This window comes from Micrasema longulum, unplaced genomic scaffold (assembly GCF_059751315.1).
Source record: "Micrasema longulum isolate JH-2025_06_02 unplaced genomic scaffold, ASM5975131v1 h1tg002037l, whole genome shotgun sequence".
NCBI classification, from domain to species: Eukaryota; Metazoa; Arthropoda; class Insecta; order Trichoptera; family Brachycentridae; genus Micrasema; species Micrasema longulum.
In genome coordinates this window covers 1-26,186 of record NW_028279205.1, presented here as the reverse complement: position 1 = coordinate 26,186, position 26,186 = coordinate 1, and the positions used below count along the sequence as shown (strand labels likewise).

General features: G+C 31.8%; 3 protein-coding genes across 7 annotated transcripts; 1 reads left to right on the top strand and 2 right to left on the bottom strand.

Moving 5' to 3' along the window:
- Window positions 1-1,853: 1,853 nt before the first annotated feature.
- On the bottom strand, window positions 1,854-4,502 carry LOC148273216 (uncharacterized). Its single transcript, XM_088239002.1, has one exon. The coding sequence runs from the start codon at window positions 4,500-4,502 to the stop codon at window positions 1,959-1,961; it is 2,544 nt and encodes an 847-aa protein (XP_088095128.1). The 3' UTR covers window positions 1,854-1,958.
- Window positions 4,503-4,638: 136 nt separating this feature from the next.
- On the top strand, window positions 4,639-21,886 carry LOC148273215 (zinc finger protein 711-like). 5 transcript variants are annotated; one of them, XM_088239004.1, is made up of 11 exons: window positions 4,639-5,065; window positions 5,169-5,330; window positions 8,192-8,587; window positions 8,733-8,857; window positions 10,642-10,752; window positions 10,894-10,989; window positions 13,110-13,286; window positions 15,233-15,425; window positions 16,989-17,141; window positions 19,165-19,264; window positions 21,608-21,886. In XM_088239004.1, exons 1-10 carry the CDS (start codon window positions 4,952-4,954, stop codon window positions 19,261-19,263), a joined length of 1,626 nt encoding a protein of 541 aa, XP_088095130.1. In that variant the 5' UTR covers window positions 4,639-4,951; the 3' UTR covers window position 19,264; window positions 21,608-21,886. The 5 variants fall into 5 exon arrangements, with proteins under 5 accessions (XP_088095130.1, XP_088095132.1, XP_088095133.1 ...); XM_088239006.1 differs by having other exon boundaries at window positions 19,165-19,269; XM_088239007.1 differs by lacking the exon at window positions 21,608-21,886 and adding an exon at window positions 19,508-19,682.
- Window positions 21,887-24,472: 2,586 nt separating this feature from the next.
- On the bottom strand, window positions 24,473-26,180 carry LOC148273214 (uncharacterized). Its single transcript, XM_088239009.1, has one exon. The coding sequence runs from the start codon at window positions 25,916-25,918 to the stop codon at window positions 24,695-24,697; it is 1,224 nt and encodes a 407-aa protein (XP_088095135.1). The 5' UTR covers window positions 25,919-26,180; the 3' UTR covers window positions 24,473-24,694.
- Between the last annotated feature and the right edge of the window lie 6 nt (window positions 26,181-26,186).

The following is a 26,186-nucleotide window of genomic DNA, read 5'->3' as shown; positions in this document are numbered from 1 at the left end:
TATTTTGTGTTTTATTTTCTAATTAGAAATTAAGTTTAATTAAACTTCTTGAAAATTAAGTTTAATTAGACAAAACAGATTAGAAATAAAATCCTATATTTTAACACGTTGAACTTGAAAAGGCATGCATTGTCACTGTATTACGCTGGAGTACATAAAAAATAATCTTATTCCTCGATATTTTTTATATATGAGGTTTTTCAGTTCTCAATATTATTTAAACAAGGATCATCGGAAATACAATTAAATTATTATAATTTACGTAGTTTAATCAAGAAACGAGTTATATGAGTAAGTATCTGGGTGCAAATTGATATTACTAATTAATTGGATGCCCAATTTCAAAAAATGCCAGTCTAAGTCCAATGCAAAGTCCATTTTTGTAGTTCTGAGATATTTCAAGTTTAAGTGTTTATTTTGTTCCTGAAATATTAAATGACAGAATTTCGGAAAATTGAATATATGTATTGTAAAGTTTTTCTTCGTCTTTATTTTAAGATAAAAAATACAAAATTGTTGCATGTTTGGTTACAAAATTATTGTTTGTTAAAAAGTGGACTTAAGCCTAAGGTCAGGACTTAGGGATTTTTTAAAAGTATTAAAAGGACTAAGGGATTTTTTCTCAGGAAATAAACTCTTGGACTAAGAGATTTTTAGGACTTAGGGATTTTTTGAAATTGAAATATTTTTTTTCAAATACAAAATTTGATATGGGTATCATTTATTGAAAAGTTGATTAGGTAAATGTATGGTTCACAAAATGCTCTACACGGCAGTGTTGCCAACTCAAAACCGATAAAATTGGACTTAAGCATTTTTTGAAATTGGGCATCCAATTACTAAAGGTCAAGTCATGAAAATTTTTTACAAAAGTTTTAGTATCAGGGTTGTTTTGTGCATAAAAATATATCTGTGATGGAATTATCATGTATGTATCACTGAAAGATAGCTGACTTCTACTGATAAGGATATTTTTAACAATCACACTTTAGGCAGTGAGATTATTAATATTAGCAGATAGCGATGCATAAAAAATTCTTAAAATATGCTAGTAAAATGTGAAAAATATAAAAAAATTACGATCATGACTGTAAAGCAAAAAATTTAGTCTTGGTCTATGTAGAATATGAAAGTTTATTAAAGTTAACAGTTCTGGACAATCTATTTTTATTATTTAATAATTTATAAATAAACAAAAGGTCATTTATTGTCCTCCTGCTTGACAGTGATGTTAAATTTAAATTGTACATTGGGGATTTATAATTCATTTCTGACACAGGTATACCTAATTCAAAATGAATGTATCTTAAAAACTTTCTTTGTACTCATTCAAGATCATATGAGTTGCAGTAATGAGCGGGACTCCAAACTGCAGATGCATACTCTAGCTGTGATCTTACAATAGAACAAAATAAAATTACGATTCTTTCAATATTTTGAAAAAACTGAGTGTTACGAATAACAAAACCTAACATTTGATGTGAAAAAGTTGACTTATCAAAAGTAACACCTAGGTCTTTAATGGACTTGTTCATAGGCTACATTATTAGTAAAATATTTTGACAACGGAAACGGATTTTCTGGATCGATTAAAGGAGATATGGTAGCGATATATTTGAGATCAGTTTTTTTGTACAATCCAGACACATCTTGCAACTACGTGCATGGACGGTTAAGATTCTAGTTCCTCGTTTCCAATTATGATATAATTTAATAACAAATAGGAGCTAAATTACGACACGCTCTGCAGCTAAACAGCGCTACAAGAGTTGTAATTCTACACTCGATTTACAAAGTTTTAAACAATTTAATAGTTGACATTTACACACAAAAGCCAAATTTTAAAAAAATATTTTGTACTTTCAGAGTAAGAACTTTCTCACCGATGCAATTTAGTAAATGATAATTTTAATTGCACATTTGGAAAACTTCTAATCTCAAGCAAAGCACTAAAATCTTTAAGTATGGATCAACATGTGTAATTTTAAAGATTTTTTCCGTGAACATTTATAATTACACTCTGAGCATGAAAATGGTTTCTTGCCAGTATGAGTTAGCAAGTGCGTTTTCAAATAACTCTTTCGTAAACATTTAAACTCGCACTCCGAGCATGAGAATGGTTTCTCACCAGTGTGGGTTAACATATGTGATTTCAAACCGCTCTTTAGTTGAAATTTATACTGACACACTGTGCATGAGAATGGTTTCTCACCAGTATGAGTTGACATGTGTGCTTTGAAGTTTTTTCTGCCTGAACATTTCAATTGGCATTCTGAGCATGAGAACGTTTTGGAAACAGTATGAGTCAACATATGTAATTTTAAATTTCCTCTCCGTGAAGATTTATATTGACACTCTGAGCATGAGAATGGTTTCTCACCAGTGTGAGTTGACATGTGTGATTCTAAATCCCTCCTCCGTAGAAATTTGAATAGACACTCTGAGCATGTGAATGGTTTCTCGCCAGTATGAGTAAACATGTGCAGTTTCAATTTACTTCTCTGTGAACATTTATATTGGCATTTTGAGCAAGAAAATGGATTCTCACCAGTATGTTTCAATATGTGCAATTTCAATGTATTTTTCGTAGAACATTTATATTGACACTCTGAGCATGTGAATGGTTTCTCGCCAGTATGAGTAAACATGTGCAGTTTCAATGTACTTTTCTGTGAACATTTATATTGGCATTTTGAGCAAGAAAATGGGTTCTCACCAGTATGTTTTAGTATGTGCAATTTTAATGAACTTCTCGTGGAACATTTATATTGACATTCTGAGCACGAGAATGGTTTCTCGCCCGTATGAGTTAGCATATGCGTTTTCAAGTAACTTTTTTGTAGACATTTATATTGACACTCCGAGCATGAGAATGGTTTCACACCGGTGTGAGTTGACATGTGTGATTTCAAAGCACTTTTCTTTGAAAATTTAGATTGGCACTCTGAGCATGAGAATGGTCTTTCACCAGTATGGGTAGACATGAGTCCTTTCGTTTTTGATAGAGTATGAGTCGACATATGTAATCTTAAATTGTCTTTTCGTGAACATTTGTACTGACACACTGAGCACGAGAATGGTTTCTCACCGGTGTGAGTTGACATGTGTGATTTCAAATCACTCCTTCGTAGAAATTTAAATTGACACTCTGAGCATGCGAATGGTTTCTCGCCGGTATGAGTCAACATATGCTGTTTCAATGTACTTCTATGTGAACATTTATATTGGCATTTTAAGCAAGAAAATGGTTTCTCACCGGTATGAATAAACATGTGTCTTTTCAAAGAACCTATCTTTGAACATTTATACAGGCACTCTGTGCATGAGAACAGTTTCTCACCAGTATGATTGAACATGTGCGATTTCAAAGCACTTTTATGTGAACATTTATACTGACAAACTGAGCATGAGAATGGTTTCTCACCAGTATGAGTTCGCATATGTGATTTCAAAACACATTTCTGTGAACATTTGTACTGACACACTGAGCATGAGAATGGTTTCTCACCAGAATGTTTTAATATGTGCACTTTTAATGTATTTTTCGTAGAACATTGAAATTGACACTCTGAGCACGTGAATGGTTTTCTGCCTGTATGAGTTAACATGTGCGTTTTCAAATAACTCTTTCGTGAACATTTAAACTGGCACTCCGAGCATGAAAATGGTTTCTCGCCAGTGTGGGTTGACATATGTGATTTCAAACCACTCTTTAGTTGAAATTTATACTGACACACAGAGCATGAGAATGGTTTCTCACCAGTATGTTTAAACATGTGCAATTTTAATGTACTTTTCGCTGAACAACTATATTGACACATTAAGCATGAGAACGGTTTCTTACCAGTTTGAGTACAGATGTGTTTTATCAAATTATCCCTCAGTGAACATTTATATTGACACTTTGAACAAGCAAAATATTTCTGGCTTGCTTGTAAACTTGAGACAATTTTACCGCCACGAGAGGAATCCAAACATTCCTTTTTGATTTCAGGATAATCGATATCTATCTCTGTGGAAATAATTATATCATTGGTTATCTTAGGCTGGTCAATTTCGGTCCCCGGTTCATCCTTCACGGTAACAACACCTGGCTCTTCGCTTCTGAAGAGATATGGCACCTCTTCCTCAGAATGAAGAATATCTCCTTTTACATCACTAGTGCCTGGTTCAGTCTTCTCGGTAATAACATTTGGCTCCTCGTTTCTGAAGGGACATGACAACTCTTCCCCAGTATGGAGAATATGTCCTTCTACATCACCAGACCCCGGTTCAGTTTTCACGGTAATAACATCTGGCGGTTCGTTTCTGAAGGGACATGACAACTCCTCCCCAGTATGGAGAATATGTCCTTCTACATCAGTCCCTGGTTCAGTCTTCACGGTAATAATACCTGGCTCCTCGCTTTTGAAGGGACATGGCGCCACTTCTCCAGTATGGAGAGTAGCTCCTATATTGCCAGTCCCCGGTTCTGCCTTAATATTCACTGAAGCGATTTCCATATTTTTGGTTTTGAGGATGTATATACAGAAAAACTTTGATTTACTTAAAGATAAATATAATTTTGAGGCGATTTATTGAAATTTCGCTTAATCGTCTAAAAATATTGTAATTTATGTATAATCCACGAGCCGGTGACGCGCAATGCTTTGCGTTTGACAAGACAAAAGAAACCCACAGAAAATACTACATAAAAATTTATTTCTTTTGAAATTTTCTACGTAAAACCATCGTCAAGAAAACCATAGAGTATAAAATTGAGAAGGGACCTACCCGATTGTCTGAGCATTTATGGCCATAGAACTCCAAAGCATAATTCATTTTTGAAGATAGTAGAAAAAATCTCTGCCTGTTATGTCGTGACATATGCGTGACAGCAATGCAAATAGAATTCAATTTCCTTCAAAATTAAAACGAATAGTTACAACGTTATCCTAAATAAACTGAAGAAATGACTCCATGTCGACTTTGTTCACGAATTTCCGATGTTAATGTCGACATTTTCGATGATTCTTTCAAAATACATGATCTGCAATTGAAAATCAATCAACTTTTTTCCTTATGGGTAAGTTTTCTGTCATAAAATAAAACCTCTAACTACTTATACCTTTACCAATTTCGCCATGCTTAATGTTTCTTGTTTTCTAATATTTTCATACAAATTTCAGATTGATAAAAAAGATTCGTTCGCATTAATATGTACAGAATGCATGTTTCGAGTCTTGGATTTCTACAGTTTTTCTGAGCGTGTTAAAGAAACTCAACTTATCTTATTACAAGGTAAATTCATTAATAAAGTTCCGACTGAAGATACAAAGGATGAAAACCAGGTAAATGTTAAAATAAATTAATTGTCATATCTTTCAATATTTGGTTTGATTTGTGCTTTAAATATATGAAAACAAAATCGTAAGAAATCGGAAGGATCGTAAGAAATATATAAATAGAACGCCTTTAAATTTCCCCTGCCAAAAATTCCACTACTATAGTCCTTAAAATGTAACATGATTAGAATGACAGTTGTCAGAAAAAGTGACGACATAACTTTGTAGTAACGTTATTTATATTGACACACGAAAAATCATTTGTATCTGGCGTGTTAATTTTTTTTTTTTAATGCAATGCTTGAAACATAAATCAACATTAATATATAAAATCAGCTTTAAAACTAAAAGAAAACTTAAATAAACCTAGTTATTAACGACGTTCTTACAAGGTTACATCATTTTTCAAAAACGTTACAGATGGGACAAATTGATCGAATAAAAAAATAATTTATTTTATATTGTTCATGAAAAAAGTATAAATGTCTCATTTTTTGGTGAATAATTGTGTTAAACACACTATAATGGGCTTGTTTTTGCGTTTTTTATATCAATTTTCGGAAACAGAGTTTCATGATTGCGTGAAATAACTGATAAAATCGATTTGAATTTCCCATCACTGATGAAATTAGTTTGACAGCTGTCATTCTAATCAAGCTATATTTTAAGGACTATAGTTACGTGCTATTGCAGTATCACCGTCAATATGTATTTTAGGTACTTGTAATTTTGTAAGGTTAAGTTCTGGTAAGATTTAAAGTATCACATATTACAACAGAGATGAAGAACATTTTAGAGAAGGTAATATAGAAGTCTTGGCATCTACAGGGCTTATGACCTGTCATTGGCTGGTTTAAGTGGCAACATTCACCACTCTGCCCTATTTGAATATCCATATCTCTTCAATTCTTTCACCTGTTGATGTTTGTGAAGTTAAAGAGCTGAAACCTTTATTTATGCTGGTGAGATTTGTGTAATTGAATTATTTCACCTACATACTAGGGAACGCCTGAAAATTATATTTTTTTCATTTCTATACTTCTTTATGGACCAGGTGGATATATCAACAAAACTACATGAATTTCTTCAAAAATTTGGTGAAACTCAAAATATTGTTTTTCAAGTATTAGTTTACTTTTGAGCCTTGACGAAGGAACAGTAGTGTTCTGAAACCGGTCTGCATATTTATTTATTTAAGAAAGTAAACATCAACAGAAAATATAAAAGGAAAAATAATGAAACCGACTAAACCGCAAAACCAGCCTACGAACACAAATATGTATTTAAATTATTCAAATTCATTATTTTATGAAGCCATAAAAGTCACTTTGTATGCCGTGCACTTCTAAAAAAAAGTTATTTATTTTAACTTTACAAATATGAATCCAAAATTCATGACGTTTGGATAAATCATCAATAAAAAATACAATAGGTAAAAAAGAAATATTAAGAAAATGTTCCTCCGAATATAATTGATGTTAAAATGTTTCTTTGGGTACCCACTTTTTTGTATGCGACTTATTTTCCTAAAAATATTTCATCTTCTTAGACAGGCGCAGTTGGTTAAAAAGCTAACTGTGAAACTGGTGTTGCAGGTTCGATTTCCACCAGTTGCTAGAAATAAATCCAAGAAATATTTTTTCTTAATTTATCTGGGTGTTGTAGTGTATTTTACAGAACCTCTTCCCATATCATCTCTTTTCCACTTGCTGACAAGTCTCTAAAGCTTAGTGGGTTATTCCTTAATATTCTTCTTTCCATCACGATCCTGAGCCAGACTAATCAGCGCTCTTGCATCCGGCACACTGAACCACTGTCTAAGATTTCCGAGCCATGTTTTTTGCCATGTTTTTTTCCCTCCCAGACCCTGCTGCCCTCTATCTTTTCTTCCATAATAAGTTGGAGAAAGACATTTTTCTCATTGCGAAATATGTGACCGAAGTAGGAGGTTTTTCTTCTTTTGACAGTGGTCAGTAACTCCTCTTTGTTCGTAATGCTTAAAATCGCTTCATTGGAGACACGATCAGTCCATGAGATTCCAAGCATTCCTCTGCACAGTCAAAGTCCGAAGACCTCAATTTTGTTCATCGTCTAGACTTGGAGAGTCCAACCCTCCACTCCATATAGAAATATTAGCAATACATAAGCTTTTATTGCTCTCCATCTTGTCTCATATCTCAGTTGCGCAAGAGTTTCTGCATTTTATAGAAGGTTGATCTCGTAATCTCAATTCTAATCTTCTTTTTAATCCGGATTCCATGTGTTATTTAGCCAGCATCCTAAATATTTCAAACTAATAACCTGTTCTATCCTATTACTGTCTATAGTGAGCAGGTGTTAATGCCTTTTCCGTTTGCTGGCCACCATAGCTTTGGTTTTTAGAGCGTTCATTTTGAGTCTGAATTCCTTACCTGCATTATTTACCCTGTCGACAAGTTGCTGTAGGCGTAGATGATTAGCAATATCAGTTATAACAGCAGTATCATCAGAGTATCTTATATTATTTTACAGTTTGCCATTTTCCTTTATAAACTTCTCAAGTAACAAAATATTCCTTAGTGAAAGATAAAAAAAACTGTTAAAAGATCTAGATTTAGTCAAATCTCTGGAATACAGAATATTTCTCAGTATATATTTTTTATCAAATCATTGGAATGTTACACAGTCGCTTGAGTTGTAAAGCAATTTTAGTTTGTTGATAATAAATAATATAATTCATTTCCTCAATATGGCTCCACATCAGCAAGGTGGTGAATGCTGTAATGCTGTTTGAAATGTTGGCAAGAAGTAGAATTAATTGAAATATAACATAACAAATAACAACCTGTAAAAATGCCACAAATAATATACATCATATTAATTTTTAGGAGGATAGTAAAAATGTTGATGAATTACAGCATGAAACAATTCTAGAAAAAGGAATACCGAACAATACAAAAACAGAGCTCATTGACCATAAAGAAATAAAGATCGAGTTTATTGATTCTGCATCAGCTGAAAACATCGAAGAACACCATGTGGATAGTGATTTATTTTCTTTAGATTGTGCTGATGTTAATATCGATACTCAAGATCAAAAAAGAGAAAAAAATGAAACAGTATTGAAGGAATTACCTCAGAAACATATTGCTTTTCCAGCTGAGTTAATAAGAAATGGGAAAATAATAATAAAAAGACCTAAATCAAATGAATTAATAAATAATTTTTACTCTTTAAACTGTCTGTTGTGCACAGATCATTCAATATTTTACGATTATGAGATGGTATGAACTTTAACTAATTATTATAAAATTATACTATTTCTTTTTCACATCCATATTTCAATATACGAGTAGTATACAAAATTAATTATGCCAACATATTTACATAAACATATATTTATACATATCTATTAAATTTATGTTTTAGTTGATGAAACATATCTCTAGTGTTCATAAAACTAAAGGATATATTACGTGTTGCAATATTCGATTATTTAAACATAGATCAATTTATTTCCACATGGCAAAGCATCTACAACCATCAGCATTTGAGTAAGTAAATACCTTTTTTTGAAAATGGATGCAATGGATTTTTATATTACCAAACTAATTGAACGTTTCAAATATCAGCTCCTTATTCCAAAAATATATATATAATAATTTTTTTAACCTCTAAGGAAGTATGGCCGTACAAAGTACGTCTCAAATATTATGCATAAAGGAGTTTGGATATACATTGTGCAGCGTTGCATGACAAAAATCTTCCATTGAATTTATGCATTAAAAGTACATGGCTTTGCCATCTATGTGAGTGGTGTTAATATTTCAAATAAAATGTAACAAAACTACAGCAGATGCCTTTTCACTCTAAAACTCTAGCTCTAAAAGAGTAGTAACTTCTAAGCTGTGAAAGTGAACATTTCTGATGAATTGAAAACATATTGGCCATTTTAGAAAATAGAAATCAAGTTGAGGTAGAGGGGCCTCTGACCTCTGATCCGTGAGTCCGCAACCTGATTCAATATTAATTTTGTAGAGACGAGTGTGGTGTAATGGTCAGTGTGTTTGCCTACCATGCAAGAGGTCTCAGGTTCGATTCCCGACATGGCTGATATGAAATATTTTTTTTAATGGGTGTTTTACACTAGAATATTTCATAATCCCTAGACCGGTGCCTGAAGCGTACGACTGATCACCTCGTCTTCATGTAATAAAGATACGCTGCGATTGGTGTACCAATGCAGTGCCCTATGCACCATTAGGTGCAATTATATATTTTATTAATAGATTTAATTACAAAAAATATTGAATACAGCATGGAAAGTAGAATGGAATTGGTTTTATATGATTCTTTAATTTTGATTTAAATAATTTTATATTTTCAGTACTTGATATTTTTATAGGTACTTTTTATTGATTAAAAAAAAGCTGATGAAGAATAGTGAATAGAAATTTCATATTTAGTGCTGCTTTTCAAGTTATTAAATAATGTTCTTTACAGTCCCGAACTTTTAAATTGTTTATAATAATAAAAATACTCTTATAGTTTTATTCCACTTTTATTTATAATCTTTTATAATTTTTTTTACCAGTGACCGGGTTTCGTCGTGACCGACATCGTCAGACTGGTATAAAAGTATTTTTATTATTATAATTAAAATGCAGTTCCACCAAGAAATAGAAAAACTCAATAAACTTTTGAATTGTGTTAATTTTTATGTGAGACAGCATGAGACGAGACAAAATACTTATTTTGCTGTTGGTTTGCATAGTTCAAACTATGCCAAATACTCACCTATTCCACGGTTCCACATGTCAGCAAACAAACATGGAAACTTAGACTAATTTAATTTATCTTTATACCAATTAAAATCATTACTTTTTAATCACTTCTTTTCTAAATTATAAAAATGTACTAAGTGTTATACTTGTCTTACTGTTTATGCTATGATACTTTGCCTCTGTTACTTCAATACTTTTTTTATTTCAACCCTTTATCTATTGTTAATTTGCTGCATACCTATGTTATAATTTCTTATTTTACTTTTCTTTATTATATCCTTATTTTCTGCTGATTTCGTTTCATGTATCTATATTTTTTTATACTGTGTTCAGGTGTTTTGTTTTATTATAATTGTTTTTAAATTTTATTTTATATTTTGTCAAAGGCGTAAGCCATCAAATAAATTAATAGTGATTTTGTACTGCACTAGTGGAGCATCAAGGCACATTTAAATCAAAGAGAAATCTTTTTTTTTTTTACTTGGGAAAGTAGTAAATATGTTTTATTAATTTATTACAATGTAACTCTTTTTTAATAAATGACTAATTTGCAGATGTCCAATATGCAAAAAGCAATTTTCACGGCCTCTTATATTAAAAATGCATATTGAAAACCATCTAAATATTCCTGAAAAACTATACAAATGTGACAGGTGTGATAAAAGGTAATTTTAAAATATATTATGTTCAATAAAATACATAAATAAGCACATATTCATTCCATAATTTTATATTAGTTTCTCAATTATGCTATTGAATTATTTTTTTATATCACTAACAGTTTGTTTTAATTAACTTTTTTTCAGTTTTGTTCATGAAAAAAACTTAAAAAGACACCAAATGTCTTTTCACGTACCGGATGATGAAAAAAAAAATTACAATTGCAATGATTGTGGCAAAGAGTGAGTTATTTTTAACTTTGTCTATTATAAATAGTTTTTTTAATAGTGCATCAGTACCTCAGAGCACTAAGCACAGTAATTGCTAATAAGAATATGTCAATCGAAGCTAAACTGGCAGTGCACAACGGAGTTTTAGTCCCAACACTTATGTATGGAAGTGAAACATGAAACTGGCAGAGGAAGGATGAAAGCCGAGTAAACGCGGTTGAAAAGCAATCTCTTAGACGAATGTCTAGGAAATCAATGTATGACAGGGTTACGAATGATGAAATCAGGCGAGAGTATAAATCTGAGTCAAGTATAATTGATAAAATTAAGAAAGGGTCGCTGAGATGGTTTGGTCACGTAGAACGAATGGACGACGAAAAAATGGTAAAACAAGTATATATGGCGAAAACGAACGGTAACGTGAGACGAGGAAGAACTGGCATGATCAGATAAACCAAAATCTTAAGTCTGGTCATGTCAAAAGCAAACAGAACCGAAGGGCATGTATGACAAGATGTATAAATGTGAAAGAAGCTAGGATTGTATTCCAGGATAGACGTGTGTGGCGGTCCATTCTCTCTGCCTACCCCTACGGAGAAATGGAGTGATGGTAGTAGTAGTAGTGCATCAGTACCTAGGTAATGTTAATAAAGTAATTGATTTAATCAATATTATTTATTCTAAATCGTTCCGCCAGCCAATGACAGGCCATAAGTCTGTAAATGACTAGACTTCCGTATTCCCTTCTCAATAATGTTTTCCCTCTCTGTTGCGACAAATTTAGATCTAAAGGAAAAACAGCCAGTCTGCAAACATTTGGACATACTGCAGAATAGTCTTATCCATCCGTAAAGAAAGGAAAAAAAACTACAAATACTAATGATGTTTTTTGTTGATATTTCTTGATAAAACTCCATAGGTAATGATTATGATAAAATTATAAATAAACTTATCAATGAAACTTGATTTAGTTAGAACTCTCCTTTACTGAAACCATTAATTTTATATATAACTACGCTCCGTTTGATTTAATTATTCACTTCTAAAATAATATAATCAACTTAAAATTAACTATCACAATGAATAATTTCATTCCACAAACAAATGTATTATCTAAGTATGTATCTTAAAATATTTCGTCATTCATCTATAGGTTTGTAAACTTCCCTGTCAAAAAATGAAAGTATTGTGCTAACTTTATCTGTTAAAATGTGTATTTCTTACTCTGTTGTATTTCGCCATGTGTTCTTTTCTGTCCTTTTCCCACCTTTTAAATAATAAAAGCTAATTCCCAATTTCGGTCCAAATACTCCCAAAAATGAACTGTTTAGCAAACTAGTTGTAAATATTTATGTTTTCTGTCCCCTGTTAAAATACTTATTTGATCTTATCTCCAAAATATGTTAAGAATAGTATAAAAGCTGTAAACATTGTAAACAATTCACCAGTCTCGGAGATGCCCACTTAGGCGAAAGCGCTCGTTGGTCAAAATAATAAAAAGTAAAACCAAACCAAGAAATTTATTTACAATTTTATCATAATCATTACAGTCCTTAAAATATAGCTTGATTAGAATGACAGCTGTCAAACTAATTTCATTAGTGATGGGAAATTACTGATCACTGATCAAATCGATTTTATCAGTTATTTCATGCAATCATGAAACTCTGTTTCCGAAAATTGATATAAAAAACGCAAAAACAAGCCTATTTTAGTGTGTTTATCACAATTATTTACCAAAAAATGAGACATTTATACTTTTTTCATGAACAATATCAAATTAATCATTTTTTTATTTGATCAATTAGTCCATCTCTAACTTTTTTGCAAAATGATGTAACCTTGTAAGAAACGTCGTTAATAATTAGGTTTAATTTAGTTTTCTTTTAGTTTTAAGGCTGATTTTATACATTAATGTTGATTTATGTTTCAAGCATTGTATTAAAAAATTTAATTAACACGCCAGATACAAATGATTTTTCGTGTGTCAATATAAATAACTCCTTTGACATTATTACAAAGTCTGACAACTGTCATTCTAACATGTTACATTTTAAGGACTATAAATATAAATACACTTTATTTTTATTTAGATTTTATATTTATACATAATATGTATTATTTATTCAAAGGTATATCTCAACATTTTTGCTGACAATGCACATTAAAAATGTACACCAATCCGTAAAAAGTTTCTTATGTGCAGTTTGTGGAAAATCTTTTCTATGTAAATCGACATTAAATGCTCACATGTTCACCCACGATCTAACAGGAAAAAACATAGTTCGATGTAAACAATGTAATCTTGTGTAAGTATTCTTTTTATGTATACTATAAATGACATGTTTTTTAAGTCCACCGTTTTAGGGACACCAGCTACATACATACATTATTATTTGAAAAATTTAAATCTAAAACAGAAGTAAATTTTTTTCAACTTTTCGCTTTGTGCAAAAAATTCAATGTGCTGGCAAAAAATTCATTGACATTTTTCCTCTTCTAAATATACACATGTAAAAGAAACAATGAACAGTGGATGTCAATAAGGACAGAGGAGGGGGTGATTGTGTTTATGGTCGGAATGCCGCAGCGAGACTTATTTTCGGAATCTCTAAGTTCAGTCATATCACTCCACTACTTCGGGAACTAGACTGGCTACGTTTTCCACAGAGGGTCGAATACAAACTCTGTTGGCTTATGTATAAGTCACTGCACAACTCTGCTCCGGAATATCTAAGGGAACTATGCATTCCAGATGAACTAGTTGACAGGCGTCTCACGCTTAGATCAGCTACGTCTACGGCGAGAGGAAAAGTTATTATACCTCTACGCAAACAGCGCACTAAATTTAGTGAACGCGCATTTGCGGTCGCAGGCCCTATGGCATGGAATGCTCTCCCAGCTGTGAAAGTGAAGTGATGTTTTGGAAAAAACTTAAAACCCACTTGTTCTCTAAATCATTTGAATAAATCCGTAGCATGTGGCAGCAAAATAAATTATTTGTTTTGGAAAAAACTTAAAACCCACTTGTTCTCTAAATCATTTGAATAAATCCGTAGCATGTGGCAGCAAAATAAATTATTTTAATTAAATTACAAATTTAAAAGAATCACCATGTCAAGCGCCCTTGAGGTATTTTAGTATGAAAATGGCGCTATATAAGGTATCCATAATAATAATAATAGGGTAGGGGGAGGGGGTAAGTGTAATTGTGTTTAAGGTAGGGTTAGACTTTAAGGGGAAAATATTAAAAATAGGGCTTTGACTTCAGTTTTAAAAATATTTGTAATATTTTTTTTTTAAATATATTTTTTTAAATTTTGTTTAATGGCTTTTTTTTTAAGAAGGTAACAATTAGTTTTAGAAATTAGTCGGTTGTGACAGTAAAAACTTATAAAATTAAGTCATTTTATTTATACCTCTAAAATATAACAATGAACCACAAAGTTAGTGGTACAAACATCCAAAACAAAAAAAAAATATATAATTCATTTATAACTTGAAACCCCCTATCAATTTTTATTTATTCATAACTCTCCCTCCTCGCGTTGCGCGGTTGACGGTGTATCAGATTCCCCCCTCCTCGTTTCTCCCCTGCAGAAGTAAGCAACCATTTGCTTTTATTAAATATTTTATTTTTGTAAATTTTATTAGTTCTAAAAAAATTATTTCAATGTGCCAATATGTCTTCTTGCTCATACTGATCATCGTGGTTTCGGATGTGACATTTCGTTAGTGTTGCCAGGGTAGTAAATTGTTTTACCCTACTTTGCTCATCTAATGAGAGAATTGATGAAAATTGGATCTCGGACTAAACAACTCTATCGTGGACATTTGACCGACATTATCTTTTAAACATCAAATATTATTGATATAAAAATATCAGTTTTATGTAAAATAAAATTTGTTTTAAGTTTAAAGTTCATTAATTCAATTACTCTTATTAAATGACCCTTTACTTATCTACTCTGTTGTGTCAATCAATATTTCTGCGTGCACAATAAAATTTTAGAGAAATTAACAGATTGCTTTTTTTTACTTTACATTTGTGTTATAATTATATTTTTTCCCATCGAACAACATTATGCTGCGGCATCACCAATGCGCGCGGCGAAAGTGAGGCATAGTGGGGGAATTATTGGACACAGTCGGATGTATTCAAATATGATTCTACGCTCCTTCTGGACTATTCTCAATTCTATGGTTCTATCTCTCAGAATTTTAAAGATGTTACATAATTTTTATTTTATTACAGTTTTAAACATGCTCAAACTCTGAAAAACCATCTAAAAAAGCATTCGAATAAAAAGTTTCACTGTTCTGATTGCTCATATTCAACATACAATGAACCCTATTTGAACGAACATATAAAACTTAAGCATACAAATGAGAAACCACATGTCTGTTCTTTCTGTAAAAAATCTTTTAAACGAAAGTCCAATCTAAATGTAAGTATATTCATTTACTTTATTATTTTACCAAGAATTGAACTGTACACATTTTGATAAGAGATTCTGTTAATCTAAAACTATAATAGGACCAAAGCTAAACATAAGGATGACTTCATAATTATAAACACATATTAAATACTAATAATCTTTGTGAATTTGTTAACCATCTGATAATAAATAATCATAATTTTAATACAAACACTGGGTTAAAGGTTCTACGTGTTGAAAAAAGACAACTTTAGCTTAGTTAGAATGTAAGTTAACATATGCAATTGTAAACCCCCTTGAGGTGATTTTTCACAAAATGGCGCTATGTAAATCAGTTAAATAATAATAATAATCATAGTTTATTTACAAAAATAACAATTACTTTATCTACTACATACACACTTAGGTAATAGATATCTCTGGATCATGTCTAGTCTGCCTAACTAGGTACAACCTGTTTTAAGGCAGACATTTTTATGCAGAAATAAACATTAACATTATTACCTACTAGTTAATTTACTATACAGTTATACAATATTAATTTATTATTTAAGAATGTATTTTGAGTAAATATTATTATTATTAACTTAGAAATCATAATTATAAAAAAATAATAAATAATAAAATATGCAATATTTCCTACAGTTCACTCCTGTCTAGTTTTAGTAATAAAGATCGAATCTCCCTCACCCCGCCCCTTCCACCTTTACAAAAACAAAACACCACATAAAAAAAGGCTTGAACTCCATATGTTTAGATAAAATATTTAACAGGCACTCTAAAAAATAGGATAATATTCCTTACTAAATTATATCTACAATATTTTGAGTTTGTCCAAATTTTTGTAGACAAGGACTGGATTCAACTCCCTGGGGAGCTGTTTATATTAACATATTACAACGGAGATGAAAAACATTTAAGATAAGGTTATTTAGAAGTCTAGGCATCTACAGGGCTTATGACCTGTCAATGTCAATAAAGTATTATAAATTCTTGTCAAATAAAGGTTTCAGCTCTTTAACTTCACAAACATCAACAGATGAAAGAATTGAAGGAATATAGGTGTTCAAATATAGGCAGAATGGTGAATGTTACACAGTGTGTAAAGTGGCTACTTAAACCAGCCATTGACAGGTCATAAGCCCTGTAGATGCCTAGACTTCTAAATAACCTTCTCTTAAATGTTCTTCATCTCTGTTGTAATATGTTAAATTATATCTTGATAAGGAAACTTGTGTAGTTTCGAAACCTGTCTGTAATAAAACATAAATAATAAGTGCTTAAAAGTTAATTTGTATTGCTTTAATGGCTGTTATAATAATTGAAATGAAAAGTGTGAATTAAACCTTATTTAATATTTTTAATTTATAGTTAAATTTTCAAAGAATTCTCAAAGTTGACGCCAGCAAGTTTGCTTATATAAAAATGTTCAATTTGCAATAAAACGGATATGTAATACATGTCATTATTTTACTTTTAAAAAACTGTTATAAAAGTGGTTTACCCCTTTTCAGTCTTATAAATCAGATATGTATAAATAATGTTTTTTTACTATGGTAATAATATTTCTAGGATCATTTACCACAACACACTGGTGAAATAAAGTTTACTTGCAAATTTTGTCCTAGAACATTTTTATCATCCGGTAATGGGTATTCTCACCAAAAAAAAATGCATGCAGAGGAACACAAAAAACATTTAGATAAACAGCAAAGTAAAAAAATCGTAAGTACTTTTATCAATTTCATAATATTCCGGTTGTATTTGGGTGTTTTTCAAATAGTTTGCTCGTTGCCTAACGGAATTCCACCCAGAATAAAAAAAACATTTGATGACAATTAAGTTTCTATCTATCGCAATATTTATCTAATTTCATAAAAATAATAAATTTAGATAAAAAAAGTCTTCCATTTAGCAACATTTTTTTTTTTTTAATTTTTTTAATTCCATTACATCACAAGTTTAGGTAAGTTTAAAATTAAATCCATTGGCAATTTGAGTATAAAATATATTGAATTATCATTTAACTAAACAGTCTTCTTAAACACAAAACTTATTTTTAGGAATTTAAATAAAACAAACACTTTTTCTTTGGAAATTATTCCTCTCCTACTACGTTATGATACGTTTAATGGCACAATTTTTATCTTTACTTTGGCACTTTGCTGTATTATAAGTTAACAAATTACAACAGGGATGGAGAATACCTTAAATAAGGGAATATGGATGTCTAGGCATTTACAGGGCTTATGACCTGTCATTGGCTGGTTTAAGTGGCCACTTTACACACTGTAACATTCACCATTTTGCCTATGTTTGAACATCCATATTTCTTCAACTCTTCCATTTGTTGATTTTAGTGAAGTTAAAGAGCTGAAACCTTTATTGTTGCGAAGAGATTCATCTGACTGAATTATTTCACATACTAGGCAACGCCTGAAAGCAATTTTTCAATTTTTAAACTTCTTCTTGGACCAGTTGGTTTCATTACAATATTTGAGTTTGTCCAAATGTTCGTAGCCAAAAGACTGGATTTCACCCCCTCGGGAGTCATTAAGATTAACAAATTACAACAGGGATGGAGAATACCTTAAAATAAGTCATTTAAATTAATAATACAGAAAGGTTAATTATTATACTTTGCTTTAATTTCCCTTGAGTATTATTTAAAGCCAACAAATCAAATTAAATCTAAAATATCACAGCCACAATAGAACAAGTGACATAAATAGAAAACGACGTCACGTTTAGTAATATAAGGCATAGTTTACACATTATGAATTAAAATTATTCAACTTTATAGCTTACTTCTATAATTTAGTACAATCATTCAAAATACTTAAGGCTGTAGTCTGGTGAAACGCACGCAAAATGAGGAAATCACACGATTTTGCCATTCTAAAACTAATATTTTTTTGTAATCGCGCAATAATAAAAAAACATAAATTGGATAAAAACAATAATTTTCAAAGGCATTTCTGTTAAAAAATACACTTAAAAGTTTTATGTAACTAAAATATATAATTCAGATTTTAGATGTCGGTAATTTTTACCCATGAAAAGCTGTTAATCAAACAATCAATACTTACATTATAGCATCAGGTTTGTAGCGGAAAATAAAAACAGCACGACGTGACGCTCGACCACTATTTCACATTTAACAGAATCCGACTCACGACTGGTGTCAGTTTACGAACATGGCGACGGTTGACGGCCTAAAATTTTGCTATCAATCAAAATCAATACTTAGTTTATAGTCAATTTTTCGTTTAAAATCAGTATATCGACGTAGCGTATGCGGACTTTTCCACCAACGTCGTTTTGAGTGACAAAATAAAACTTGTATAATCGAGTTATGGTCCTGTGGCTGGTGTCTCGGACTCATGGACCAAAGGTCCGTGGTTCGAATCCCACTCTACCCCAACTCGATCCCATTTTCTAATAGTGAGTTATTTACAACTTGTTGAAAATGGCCTTTAAAATGAAATATTTGGGTAAATCTTAAGAATGCAAATATTTTTTTTTTGCTAGTTTGCGCCTAGCACTCAGTCATACAAATACCGGGGTTTTCTAGCTGCATTCAGTATATTTATTTATTTGTCCATTTCAATTCACTTCATCTTTTGTTATTAGCGTGTCCGGAATATAAATATTATTTATATATATGTATAAGAAAATTAAAGCCAATAATAAACACACAATAATCTTAATAAAATAATTTACATAAGATGTTCTGTTTATTTCACAGAAAGATTGTGAAATCAAAGCCATTGTGCAAGAATCCAGTACTAATGATGCCTATGAAGCAGCAAGAAAACTTTTGAATCAAATGTCAAACTCAAAATAAAGTAAAGTAAATATACATGTCCATATATTTATTTGGGATTCCTATTTTATGAATGAGGAAGCTAAATGCTTCCAAAAATTGGATGAAAAAATGTTTTAATAAACATTATGAAAATTTAAGCAATTACATAATTGTATAATGGATTTTTCTAAAATGTATTAAAAAAGTGTTGAAACCTTGTTAATTTAAACAACAAATAAAATTACTCCGCGGCTCCCACATTATAAGAATGTTATATTTTCAGCGGGAAATTAGAAAAATATTAAACCACAGTGACATTAATGTAATTTGAGAAGCACAAAAATTTGTTTTACACACGGAATCCGCAACACTGTGTAAAAAAAGTATATTCAATTAATAATGCTGGATAGGTTTCCTTGTATTAAAATCAATTCAGGATATTAAAAAATAACAATGGACCATTGTTTTAATTTTGTTTGTGTTTTGATCTAAATGACTATAAAAAATGGTAAGAATGATTATTTACTATTGCTATAAAATGATTGCCCGACTACGATCAAATTATTGGTTTGTATTATTTTGTCATATTATTTTTTTTTTGTTTTATTCTAAAATATTTCTGTATTACTTAATTTGAATGTGTTTTACTCTCGTGATTATTCACGTTATTTACGCCACCCAGTAAAATATTGATATAGGATAATTTTAATAAAAATTTAATAGGTAAACTAAACTTGTACAAACTTATTTTCTGTTGCGAGCACAGATATTTCGATGTTATTCTATATTTTTTTCTAACCTTAGTGTAATAACCTAATAGAGTCGCCCATATGGAGAATAACAATTTTACAATTATTGAGCACGACGTTAGCTACAGATTACAGCAATAAAACGAGCCGTAGGTACTCGGTCAGAGAATTGCGAGGGCTAACCGAAACCATCCATTATACGTTTGTTGTTAAACTCAAAACCAATCAAAAAATTTGGTACACTTTTCTTCTATGCAATAGAGCTTAAGGGGTTCTCTAGAGAATTAGTCTGGCAATTATTTTTATAATTATTGTGTTTTTCAATAATTAAATGGCATTAGCGCCTTCGTTTTCCTTTCATTATTATTATTATTGTTTATGTTTTAAATAATAATAAAACAGGGTGGCGTATAAGTTATCCTCTTTATAATTTATATTAATTACATATATAAAAATAAAACAGCGCTTTAAAAGAGAGCCCAAAACAGCAAAATACTGAGTGTTGAGAATAGATATCTCAGAAGAATCATGGGTGTGCGGTGGTTTGACTTTGTAAGGAATGAAGTAATAAAAGAACGGATGCAGCAAATTCCAGTGACAACTGTCATCAAGCGGAGGCGATAGGGTTGGCTTGGCCATGTACTGCGGATGCCTCCTAAGACTGTTACCAGGCGTGTCTGTTTTACAAGGCATCAGGTTCTAGATGTCCGCTGCTGGCTGTTCATTGGCAGTTCATGTCAGAAGTATGGGATTCAAAATTAACATCCATATTAATTGTGTAAGTCACCACTTATGGAAAAGGAATGGAATAGGTAATATGTAATTATGAAATAATAAAAAAAAATATATATTTTTAACTATTTTATTTTACTATTCAAATCCCATGATTCTTTTAAATATGTCTGAAAGAATCAGGGAAGAAAACCGACAAAAGCATTTTGGATTATTAATAAATAAAATAATTAAGCTAAGGATTATTTTATTTTTAAATTGAAAAAAACACCTTTCTCATAATATACTATTAACAAAATAGATAATTGTGTAGTGATGAGCATAGGATTTCTGGTATCCCTAGATGAATCTTTTTTCCTTCATGCAGATCAAGTGGCACGGGAAATAATTGTGGATATTTTATTTTTCACATCGATGTCTCTGTAGGCTGCTGTTCCACACAGGGGGGGGGCGGGAAGTATAATATAGGTATTTTACAGTCACGAGACAGATGAAATATTTTGCAATTTAGTTTTCTGTTATATTAGCACTTTCCTGATATAGAATAGTTCGATTTATGAAAATATGCTTTCCCAATAGGATTTAGAGATTGGAAGTAAAAATAAAAACCACTAACTATGCATGCAATATTAGTCAAATTCATGAAATAATTCTAAAAGGCTGTTGAAACGTGGACAATATAATATTGTTCTGTCCCAGGGCTTAAATATTGTCCAAAGATGTTGTTCTGAGACATTGTCCCGGAGATAAACGAGCTGGCTCTCTATTGTATCTGTAGGGTCCATAGTCCATAGTTGATGACACACACGTGTTAAATTAGTTCACCTGAAGTAGACTAATGACCGACGATGCAATGTCATCATTTTCTATTTAATCTAATAAAACTTATATTACAACTCTAGCCATATTGCACATAAAGACAGGATCTTCGCCCTGCAGTACATTCACATCATCCCTACTATGAAAAAATGAACTACAAAGGAATATGGTCTATAAAGAGACCACAGGACGCAGCCAACATCAGTCAGTTCAGTTCACGTCAGACCAGCTCGACGACATCACACAGTTCCAGCATGTAGTTCAAGTGCAGTCTCCTCAACTCATCATCTCCATTACTCACGCGCTCCTCAACAAAGTGTCGTATCTTATTTGCCATTTAATAAATACGCATTAAGCACCAACTTCGTGTCTTCTCTGTCAACCTCCAACTGGGGTAGGAACTCCAACCAAACCCTCAACTACCTAATCCTACATATCTATATACTGCTGACACTTTACTCCGTGTCAATTCAAATTGAAGTATTTTTCTTTTGTATTTTAAATATACTTCTGTGATAAAAAGCAGCCACTTCAAAATTATTTAAATTTAATTTAAAGCAAAAAGTAATGGCTTGAACATCATTTTTATATGACATTTGACAATTCCTAAGACGACATGGATAACATTATATATCCATCTCTATCTACTTGGATATTACATAGCCGGCTCTACCGATATGTCGATACATCGAAACATGTATTCAAGATGATAGGAAAAAATATAATAATTATTTTATTTTCATAGTGGCTAAATTTTTTCCATATCGCAAAGACCACATAGTTTACGCATGCGCTATAATTACCCAAAATTTTCAGACTTTACCACTAGGTGGTTCTGTATTAACTGTCTGAATTAATTCCGTGCTATATGACATATTAAAATTAAAGTACCCGTCTCAAAAGGATAAAAATTTAAATAAAACGTAATGAGGGATTTCAGCCCTATGGCGAATTGGATACAATTAATGTTTTCTGTTTGCTTGCCGTGAATGGACCAAGGGACAGAACTGATCGAGAATAAGTGAAAGAGAACCTCTGATGTCACACGCAGTTATTTCACAAATGCAAAACTTTAAAAATCGTTGCGCTGATAATACAACATATAAAAATTGAGAAAAAAAAAATTTGGCTTAGTTTAACAGTCTATTATATATACAGGGTGTTCATTAAACCCTGTCACATCCGAAACCACGATGATCAGTATGAGTAAGAAGACATATTAGCACAATAAAATAAATTTTTAGGATGAAAAATTGAAAAAAAATAAAATATCAAAAAAAGCAAATGGTTCCTTACTTCTGCAGGGGAGAAACGAGGACGGGGAGGGAGGAGTTTGATACATTGCTAACCGCGCGGCCACGCCCCCCTCGCTTCTCTCCTGCAGAAGTATGCAACCATTTGTATTTTTTAATATTTTATTTTTAAAAAAAATCTTTGTTCTGAATAATTTTTTTATATGTCTTTTTGCCCATACTGGTCATCGTGGTTTCGGATGTGACAGGGTTTAAAGAACAGTCTGTATAAAAAACGTTTTAGATTTTATTTTACTTGTTTAATATTGAGCAACGGAAAAAACTTGCATATTTTTTTTCATTCATTACATAATATTTAATGCCATAAGGAAAATGGGAAGCCAAAAAAAATATTTTATATTCTTAAATTGAGATTTTAGAGGGGGGTCGCCAACTGCACTAAACTATAATTTTTTAAACGTCTTCACGGAACAGCATAATTTGTGAAACGGTAACTGTTATTGCTATTTTTGTCAAAATAACTGAAATGCCCACCTCTAGTCTCGATACGCACACTCAGGAAGATAGTAAAATAGATGGCAAAAATACAATAATTAAAATTATTTTTTATAGTGGCAACATTTTGATACGTAACGCTCTTATATTATGTAAATAAGGCAGAATACAGACACATTCTCTGTGCATCTAGGCGTTCGTTTTTAAAACTCATGTGGAATTTAATTCTGCTTCAAAATTTACTTATTTCTCTCATGTTTTTAATTGGCTTTTTAGAAAAATAGTGCCGACTTCATAACGAGTGAAAATTTAAATGAATCGTAATTAAAGGAAAAATTGCTCGGTGGAATAAATTGTTTGTTACTTTTAATGCGTATCAAGTGGTACTAGACCCGTTGGTATAAACCGAGATATACTTACATCAAAACTTGAAGGTGGGGGGGTTGGTATTGTGTCTTCGTTATCACTCGGAAGAATTTATCTTCAACTATGACGTCATGATGAAACACAAAAAAAACTGAACTCTCAATCCGCCTGGACACAGTCAAAATTTAAATGAATATAATCAAAGTTGTGATGAACTTCTAACAATCGAATGGGAATGTTGATGGATTGAGAAAACGAAGAAGACCGAGAGAGACATGGCACAACCAAATACAAACTTAAAGACAGACGCGTCAAAAGTCGGAAATAATCGACATGCTTGCCTGAGAAGATGTATGAATGTAAAGGAAGCGAGGTCTGTGTGCAAATACATAATGTGGTGTTCTTTCCTCTTTGCCTGCCTCTACGGGGAAACGGCGTGATTTGTTACAATATGAATTTACCGAAAAGTAGAACAACTTAGGCACATCATTTCTCAGTAAAAGCTTCAAGGATCTTTAACTTGCTGAATCAGGCGACAAAGAAGTCTGAATCTTTTTAAAGATATTAATCTGGTGGGAGTAATTGGTTAGTTCGAATATCATGCAACTTTTGGTACCTATTCCTTTCGACGAGACATATTTTTAAAAAAATCTTCGTACATCGACGGCCCAGCCAATGAACATGTATATTTATGTACCTATACATTACAAGTAAAGACTGCTAAAAAATATCTAGGAAAATAATAGAGTAAGTCATATTTAGTATAAATTTGCTCTGTTAACAATATTATTTTGATACTATTAAATGGAAACAGGAGAAAATGAAAACTCAATATTAGAAAATAGGAATCAAATTGTAGCAGAGCGGGGTTCGAACCTCGGACCTTTAATTTTAAGTGTTTACATATATTTTTCAATCGTTTATAAATACATATGAGCTAGATTACAACACGCCCTGCAGTTATAAAGCGCATAGACGGTTAGAATTCTCGACTCGATTTACGAAGTATGAAATAATTTTATACTTAGTTGATCACATTTACACACGAAAGCTAGATTAACAATTTATATTTTGTAATTTCACAGTAAGAACTTTATCACCAATGTGTTTTAATATATGATCATTCAAATCACTTTTTTTGGAAAACTTGTAATCACAAGCAAAGCAGTAAAATCTTTTAGTATGGTTCAACATGTGTAATGTTAAAGATTTTTTCCATGAACATTTATAATTACACTCTGAGCATGAGAACTTTTTTGAAACGGTATGAGTCAACATATGTAATTTTAAATTGTCTTTCCGTAAACATTTATACTGACACACTGAGCACGAGAATGGCTTCTCACCAGTGTGAGTTGACATGTGTGATTTCAAATCATTCCTCCGTAGAAATTTATATTGACATACTGAGCACGTGAATGGTTTCTCGCCAGTATGAGTTTGTATGTGTGATTTCAAAGCACTTTTCCGTGAACATTTATACTGACACACTGAGCATGTGAATGGTTTCTCGACAGTATGAGTTTGCATATGTGATTTCAAAGCACCTTTATGTAAACATTTATATTGACACACTGAGCATGAGAATGGTACCTCACCAGTATGTTTTAAAATGTGCAATTTTAACGCACCTCTCCGTGAACATTTATATTTACACTCTAGGCATGAGAATGGTTTCCCGCCGGTGTGAGTTAACATGTGCACTCTCAAAGAACTCTTCTGTGTACATTTATATTGACACTCTGAGCATGAGAATGGTTTCTCACCAGTGTGAGTTAACATGTGTGTTTTCAAACTACTCTTATATTGAAATTTATATTGACACACTGAGCATGTGAATGGTTTCTCGCCAGTATGAGTTTGCATGTGTGATTTCAATGCACCTTTCCGGGAACATTTATACTGACACTCTGGGCATGTGAATGGTTTCTCGCCAGTATGAGTTTGCATGTGTGATTTCAATGCACCTTTCCGGGAACATTTATACTGACACACTGAGCATGAGAATGATTTCTCACCAGTATGTTTAAACATGTGCAATTTTAATGTACTTCTCGCTGAACATTTATATTGACACATTAGGCATGAGAACGCTTTCTTACCAGTTTGAGTACAGATGTGTTTTATCAAATTATCACTTAGTGAACATTTATATTGACACTTTGAACAAGCAAAATATTTCTGGCTTGCTTGTAAACTTGAGACGATTTTGCTGTCACGAGAGGGTTTCAAACATTCCTGTTTGATTTCAGGATAGTCGATATCTATCTCTGTGGACATAATTACATCGCTTGTTATCTTAGGCTGGTCAAATCTGGTCCCCGGTTCATCCTTCACGGGAACAACACCTGGCTCCTCGCTTCTGAAGGGACATGACACCTCTTTCTTAGTATAGAGAATATCTTCTTTTACATCACCAGTCCCCGGTTCAGTCTTCACGGTAACATCTGGCTCCTCGGTTTTGAAGGGACATGACGCCTCTTTCCCAGTGTAGAGAATATCTTCTTTTAAATCACCAGTCCCCGGTTCAGTCTTCACGGTAACAACA